Below are 8,273 nucleotides of genomic sequence, written 5' to 3'. Positions count from 1 at the left end.
TTATTCTCGCAATATTACGACTTTATTCTCGTAATGTTACGACTTTATTCTCGTAGACCTAATATTACGACTTTATTCTCGTAATTTCCAGACAATAATACTATGTTTTTCTCTTAGCATGGCCCTAATACTCCTTCGTATTGACAGTGTCTCTGATAAACGAGGATCTCCAGCAGATGGACCGGAAGCCACGGCGCTCTCCGCCTGTGAGCAAATCTCGCGAGATTCCATCTCAGCAAAGGCAGAGAAAATGGAAGGCTGTGCTAGGTAGCTAACTGAGCGAAACCTTTTTTTTGTAACTGGAAACTAATCATTTGTACGCAAGGTATGGTTTATGTTTTCCTCACGGTGTTGGTGTGCACGCATGCTACTTGTACTTCTCGCGTCGGTGCTGTTGACGGGGATTAACGTCAGCTGCGTGGCTGCGTTGCATTTTATTACCAGGCAGGGAAGCAGCTAGTTGTTGTAGCCACATTAGCTGCAGAGAACAATGTCTGTCGCAACGCTTGGAAATCTCTCCTCTTCCTCCTTTTGTGGAGTAACTCTTGAGCGTTTGCGGCTTTAGAAAGCAGATACGTTTCGTTTCTAACCCTAACACCCAAATTAGGCCCAGTAGTGAAACTAAATCAGGGGTGTCGTTTCGTCTGTAAGTGCAGGGACATTGTGGACTGCCCACCTTTACATCACTCCCGTTGACAAATCTTTGCATAAACCGTCTGCATCAGGCCGACTTTGCCATATGAGTACCAGGCAACGTGTATATCAAGATTTAGATTTAGTAAATAACAATAGGATGCAAGCAAAATAGACTCAAGTGATCCCTAATGTCATTATAATGCCCACAGTTACACCAGTGTAAACATGTGGACTGCTGGCTTTACAATCACCCTCTAAGTAAGTTATTAAAAGAGGAATTTAATCTTCTTTTTTCACCTGTGTTAGTATTGCTATTCATTTAATGAAACATAATCGCTTCAGCTTTCTCATCTTGATCTGTAAGATGTGCTGAAGTAAAACTCAAAAGTTGGCTTATAGATGTAAATCTACACTCAGTCGTTCTGTCAGTGCAGTTTAATACAGCAGATTTGGATTAAATCCTGCTGTCATGAAGGTTGTAATGTTCAGTGTTTGTTTTAGCTGTTTGCAGTGCAGTCGAATTACTAGAAACACATCTCAGTACACTTCAGTCCAACGGTTGAATCAACACCTCATGAAGGTATGAAGTATCATCAGCTGAGGTGTTGGACTGAAGGACCGTTGAGTGCTTTTGTAGATGTATTAGAGGTTGAGTTAAACTGTTAAACGGTCTACTTGAGAATTATTATTGACTCGTAATCTAATGTGGGTGATTTGGTGCATTAATCCCGGTGCAAAGACACGCAAGTGGAAATCAGGCTTTGTCAGCCATCTGCTACTTGGTTGTAAATGTATCATTTTTCTGCATTTAGTCCTCGTCCAACTTGCCCAATTGTACATTATTACTTTCAGCTTCTGAACTAACAAACTACATCTTCTGTGTTTTGACAGCGTTGTGACCTGTGAATGTCAGCATGGACCCGATGGATAATAACAGCACTACAGATGACAATATTTCAGGTAAAGCAGGTCCTTTAGGCTGTGAGTTGATAAAATGGGGTTGTTGCTGTAAAAAGATCACAAAAGAGCTTTTGGTTCGTTTTTTTTAATTCCTGTTTTCCTTCCATAGAGGAACAGCAAGACCAGTCAGAAGGGGCAGAGTCGACTGTTAGGCCCTCCCTGTCTCAGGTGAAAAAGTCCTGGGGCTTCAGGCGGACAACAATCGCTAAAAGGGAGTTTTTGGATGAAGTTGGAGACCTAACCCACAGTCCTCCAATTGTACGCAGAGGCAGAAGTCGTCGAACCAACCAGACTCCCCAGGCCACTCCAGAAACCCACACCACCCAGAAAGCTACTCGTCCAACTAAGAGTGTCATAGATGAGCTTGAGTGGTCCGCCCCATCCTCGCCTGCATCAGAGGAGAGCAAGCCAGCCTCAGAAGCTTCTGCGGGAGGGAGCCTTGACCCCAGCTTATGGCAAGATTTTGGGTCTGCCTTCCACACTGCCTTCTCACTACTCGGCGGCAATGAGGGCCTGTCAATGGAAATGTCGGATACACTGGCAGTCCCGGACATTTTGGAAGCCACTGATGCCATCAAGGCCCCTCCTCCACAGGCTATAGATGAAACTGAGGTCCTTCATTTGGAATCTGCTGATGACATGGAGACTGTTGCTCCGGACGATGTGGCGGGGGGGGAAGTCGATGATGTGGTGTTGATCTCTAGTCACGAAGATGACAGTGATAATATGACTCTGATACAGATTAAGGAGCAGCTGGTATCTAAAGGCCGGCAGGGAGACACCAGAGGTAGAGGGGGAAAAGGGGGAAGAGGAAAGGCCAGAGGAAGGGGGAGAGGCAGAGGAAGAGGTCGGGGAAAAGGTAGAGGGAGGGGCAGAGGGAGGGGCAGGGCCGTGGAGCTTCAGTCAATCATTGCAGACGATGAGGACAACGACGATGAGGTAATGCTCGATAATCCAGCTGAACAGCAGCTGCAGCAGTTGCGAGACGAGGAAAAAGTAGACCGTCCACACAGCCCTGCTGGAATCGAGATGTCGCCTGCTCACTCTGATATCAGTCTGAGTCCTGCTCAGCGATCAAGCTCAGACTGCATAATTATAGACTCTGATTTAGACCAGATTACTGATGCAACTCCTGGCCAGTATGATGATGCACCAGAGGAGGTGGAGGAGGAGGCGGAGAAGAAAGACGAAGTCACGCGTGTAAGCGAGTATTCAGGCATATCGGGCTCTGAGGGTTATGACTCCAATGCTCTATACTGCATCTGTCGACAGAAACACAATAAAAGGTATATGCTCATTTCTGATAACAAGATCTCTTTTTTGCTTTTTGCTTTTATGCACCTCGACCATCTGTCGGTTTCACTTCCTGACAACTGTTGTTTGTTCACTGCTTCTAGGTTCATGATCTGCTGTGACAGTTGCCAGGAGTGGTTCCATGGCAACTGTGTTGGTATCAGCGAGACAGAGGGCCATAAGATGGAGAGGAGAGGGCAAGAGTACATCTGCCCCACTTGCACTACAAAGAAGCAGAGCCAACTCCAGCCTGAGCCTCGCTCTGAGCCAGAGCCTGAGCTTAGCTTTCCCGAATGTTTGACACTAAGTTCTTCTGGTGAAGAAGGGGAGGGGCACGAGAAGCAGCAAGCCCACAAGGTTAGAATTACATTTGGATTGCCAGTGATCTCCACATGACTCACTTCCCTCAGTCACAACAAAATATAAATAGCTTTTCAACTTGTTTGCCACAGCAGTCATTCCCGTGTGACAGTAAATATGTGATGGATGGTATTACATTTGCATCATTAGTCAGTGGCTGATTTGCATGACCGAAATCTGGTCATGGGCTCTAAGGTGAGACTCTGGTTTCAGGAGACTGCTGCTGCTGCTGCTGCTGCTGTGGTGGTGGAGGAGGAGGAAGAGGGGGAGACGGCTCCTGTGATGAAGCCAGAACCAGAACCTGAACCAGAACCTGAACCTGAACCTGAAGCTGAGATGGAGACGGACAGTTCTCTTCCTCTGTGCATTGGGCCCGGATGCTCCAAACAAGCCCTACCGGACTCTGTTTACTGTGGCACTGACTGCATCCTTCAGCACGCTGCCGTCACTATGAAGACTCTTTCTGGCCCCAAGGTGCCCAAGGCCAGAGGCCGAGCACCGAGAAAAGCTGCTACTGCCAGACCAACTGCAAAGGTAAGTGATTTCAAAACGGAGAAAAATAAATTAAAACAGACATTTGAATAGGTATAGCTAAATCTGCACTTTGTCTGATTTAATGTGAAACTACAGTGTAAAAATCTGCTTTATACTAAACTATAGTATTTTTATTCTTGACAAATATTTTCATCACAGGGTCTGAGGTCGGGTAGGATGTCTAAGAGATTAGCAGGAAAAGCTGAGGAGGGAGGTGAAGAAGAGGAGATCGAGGAGGATGATGGAGGGCAGAAGGAGGCTGCATCTCCCTTAGCCTGCGACCCCAGTCTCAAAGAAGTTCAGGCCACTTCCATACCATCATCTAAGTTTTACACAGCGTGTATGTATCATTCGCTACTCATACACATTCAGATCATACAGCAGTTTACACACCATGCACAAAGGGCCTCTTTCGGCATTACAGATTTTCTTTCCTCTTTGAATAATGGCGCTACGTGACACAATCATACCCACAGCCACACTTCGACACATACACACTCTTTCTCTGGGATTACTCATAAGTAGCAGGGGTCAGCAGTGGGTAAGTATGTTCACTTTTATAGTTTTTGTTGATTCGAAATGCCCAAAATGTCCTGAAGCACTCTCGACTAGTCAGGATTCCAGTACTCAAGTAGACACACTCCTTTAAACCAGTCTCATACCTGGAAACTGCTTACTGCAACACACAGCAACTGTCTGTGGAGTAGTGCTGGGGAGTCGGGGTGGTTTACCAGGTTTCTTTTTACCATCAGTGTATTGAAACACTGCTTCAATGTTCAGTTTGTCTGACCTTGCAAAGGTCTCTTGCAAACTCAAAGGTTCTCACTGAAGAATACACACGTGCTACATGACAAAACTGAAAGATCACAGAAGTTTTAGTTGGTAAACAGGAAGGCAGGACACAAACGCATTTGTCTCTTATTCTGGAAACATGCTTCGTACTGTGAAATAAGCTGCTGGCCTTTTGAGAGTATGAACAATACTTTACGGTCTGGTGTTTCATGTTGGGGAGTGTTTCTCTCTCAACATAACCCACAGTGCACACACAGCATACGGTATGTTTTCACATGTTCAGCTCAGAGCCTCACATATACACAACATTGTTCATTATTTGAAATATAGAACCACATCATTCTATCTTTTTTTTTTTTCTATATTCTCTAATAATCAGTTTTAACGACTTTTATAAAATCAGATACTCAAAACAGTTAACAATCATCACAGATGTGTCCTCATTTAAAGAAGAATTGTCCTTTTTTGTTTTCAAACTGCAAAACAAGATAATGTTTGATTATATTTTAGTTGAGGGATTTTTTTAAATGTAATTAGGTTAAAAACTAAAGTGTCCACATTCAAGCCAAAGTGCTGGAAAGATGGCCATACATAGGAAAGCTTTGCACACTAGGATCTGCACACTCCATTTTCTTATTTACTAAGTACTATACACACTATGATCTGCACACTTTGTTTTGTTACAGACAACATACTGCAAGCCCAAAGGAGGTCTGTGCTCAAAAGTTTGTATTTATTAAAATGGAGTGCACATCTCTTAGTGAAGCCTATTCATTCTCAATATTTAGGAAATTAGATAGCAGTGGATGTCACAGTGTCCTTTTTTATATTAAATTATTTTGTCAGAACTCAGCAAACACCCCCACATCAAACCTTTCACAACTCCTCAATACCGCTGAATACATAGGTTTTGTGTAGCCTGCTTAATGATGTCGTAGTTCCACAGTGTTGGCAAAGCACAACACCTCTTCAAACCTGATGGTTTCTCTCACAGTGGTTCATCTTTTCAAACAAGGACCCCAACGTTCAAGCACCAGTGGTTTCTCAGCGGTTTCTTCCTACACACAGCAAAGTCATTAGTAGTCTTGTGCCTCTTATCAGGCAACATGTCTTTATTATTATTTTTCTTTTGGCAGTTTCATAAAAGTAAAGTGAACTTATTGCTGCACTTAATCCATGAAATGCACCTCATAACATACTTACAGCGTAACATTTTACAACTTTCCTCGTCCCTGTGTCATGCTCAAACAACTTTCCATGTACCTGAGGGAAAACTTTCACATCAAGTCTCGATGCTGCATCTTATGTTGCCTTATCTATCACCACTCAAACACACTCTTGGACCAGTTGTTGCACAGACATGCCAATAATGGCTTGGTTAGGCTTCTGAATGAGTAGGGACTGGGCAGCTGATATGGAGGAGGAGGAGGAGGAGGAGTTGACTTCTTGCTGCTGCAGAGATGCAGAGGGGACTGGAGGATTCTTCAGTGCAGATGTTAGAATGATGTTTCACCTGGAGTTCACTGAACAATGAAGGGGAGATTTGTTGTCGCATTTCCATGAAGATGATGAAGTGTCAGCTGGCCACCATCAGAAAAATGCTCCATTCCTCGGAGAAAGACTCCATGCTGCTGGAAATGAAGAAAGCTTACGGTTCACCACACATTCATACAAACTCTAGGGATGAGGGACAGGCATCTTTTTAGTAACTGAGTGGGTTTTGTGTTTAAATATCCCCTACTGGTCAACCCCTACCCCTTTTGTTTTTGCTGACACACTCACATATGCACCTATATTCCTTTATATATTTATAGAATGCACAGACAGCAGCAAACATCTGTTTTTCTTTTGAGCGCTGATCTGGGGTCAGCTTCTGTGCCCTTTTTTTACAACTATTATAACTAGTATGGAATTTCAGATTTGAACAACCGCTATTTCACCTTACATTCAAGTACACTTTAAATACAAAAGTATACTATATGATGGTACATACATACAGACGGCCTGCTTTTGTGTTATGGCTTGTCATTTATCAGCAGAGACAGATACCAAAATGCAATGGAAAAAATATTTGTTCAGGGAACCGAATGCGTTTTAAGTTTAAAGGCTTTAACAGCAGTAGTCACATTTCTAAATCTCTCATTTTCTCTGTCTGAAAGCATAAAATTTAAACTTTTAAAAACTGCCATGTTTTATAAAAACCCCATGCAAATTTTGTAGACGGTTTTAAAAGTAAGTACAAGTCCACTGCTAGGAGGTAAATTATGAAGAACCACACACTTAACAAGAACAAAAGTGTTTGATCAGTATGTCTTATGCTTTGTGAAGCTGGTCCTTTATTCACAACTGAAATACTTCGAATTCTTGTGAAGTCACAGAAAGGTCCCATTGATTACCTTTAATCAGCAAGTATTATTAGTACTTATAGATATAATAATAATAAATTGCCCTGGAAATCTTTCTGCCACTACACCAATACTATGTGGGTGAATGAAATGTGTTTGACATTCAAATTACAGAATGTATTTTCAGTGTACATGTTACTTTGGGAAATTCACATACTTTGCTGTAAATACTTTTCTTTGGAAGTTAATTGTAATCAGTAGTTCCAGTGAAATAAATTATTAGGTGATGCGGTGGTGCGATTAGGCTTCCGTATTGGGGTGGTGGCAGAAGATCAAAACCATGCCACATAAAAATATGTATGCCTTGAGGATCAGTTAGGCTAAGTGAGAAAATATTTATTTATCTAATTTTGGTAAGCTTACCCTTTAAATTTTGTAAACTCCAATGTCTTTGCCTACATTGTCTGCATTTTGAAAAACCAAAATAGGTTGAAGAGCGAGAGGGAAGACCATTTCAGTTGGACTATAGTTTAGTTGATCAAAATATCAAGATGTTAGGAACTTTGAGAAGTCTTAATCTATACTGACAGCAAAAAAAACCCAAAACACTACACTGAATTACATAAATATAAGATCAATAACAGGAACATACATTTTAATGTATAACTAATATATTATAACAATAACTGCATTCAATAGTTGTCCAGCGGTCCATCAGAACCACTGGTGATCACCTGTTGCAGCCACCTCTGTTTGACGCCTCTTGGAGCCAATGAGCCTCTATGTGTGCAGCTGTGAGGTGCTGCCACATGTCTGGGGAAGGTCCTGACTAAGCTGCTTGCTCTTGCAGAGGTCACGTCTCCAGCTGTTGTATTGCAGGGCGTCTCACAGGTTCATTGTGGGGTTGAGCTCAGGACATGATGCAGGCTGAGACAGCATCTGCTAACCAGCAGGTCCACAGGGCAGGTCTGGCCCGGTGAACAGAGGCGTTATCCCAATGAATGGTGGTGTCGCAGCACGTGATTTGCTGCACAATTTCATCTCTGCATCACATGACATCATGAAACTCCGGAAACCAAGTGTGGCCTTCATTAGAAGTTAAATTTTTGGCTTTTTGAAGATGTCGGGAGCGGATATTGCTTCTGCTGGCCCTCTAAAGTACTCCCAGTGATCCTCGGTGAGAATGATAGTTTTGGTGCCTCAGCGCCTCAACGCTTAAGACAAATTGACAACTTTCTGTCAAAATTATCTTCAAAGCGATACTTCACACAATTTTCCCATCAGTATATGTAGTATAATACATTATTTCCACTTCCCCTACAATAGCGAATGTCCTTATTTTTAAATGTTTAA

The 8,273-nt window shown here is 42.7% G+C and overlaps 1 protein-coding gene across 1 annotated transcript in view; it reads left to right on the top strand.

Annotated features, from left to right (window-relative positions):
• The first annotated feature begins 149 nt into the window (after positions 1-149).
• The window catches only part of si:ch73-181d5.4, a 31,564-nt gene continuing 23,440 nt past the window's right edge, over positions 150-8,273 (top strand). Inside the window, exons 1-6 of the mRNA XM_035656691.1 lie at positions 150-325; positions 1,528-1,596; positions 1,706-2,882; positions 2,994-3,246; positions 3,463-3,783; positions 3,943-4,123. Coding sequence (XP_035512584.1) covers positions 1,551-1,596; positions 1,706-2,882; positions 2,994-3,246; positions 3,463-3,783; positions 3,943-4,123 — 1,978 coding nt within the window. The 5' untranslated portion in view covers positions 150-325; positions 1,528-1,550. The remainder of the gene's footprint in view (positions 326-1,527; positions 1,597-1,705; positions 2,883-2,993; positions 3,247-3,462; positions 3,784-3,942; positions 4,124-8,273) is intronic.

This window comes from Morone saxatilis, unplaced genomic scaffold (genome assembly GCF_004916995.1).
Source record: "Morone saxatilis isolate NCDOM2014 unplaced genomic scaffold, NCSU_SB_2.0 Contig15, whole genome shotgun sequence".
Taxonomy (NCBI): domain Eukaryota; kingdom Metazoa; phylum Chordata; class Actinopteri; family Moronidae; genus Morone; species Morone saxatilis.
Note: the sequence above shows the minus strand (reverse complement) of the source record. Positions and strands in the feature narration are given on the sequence as shown.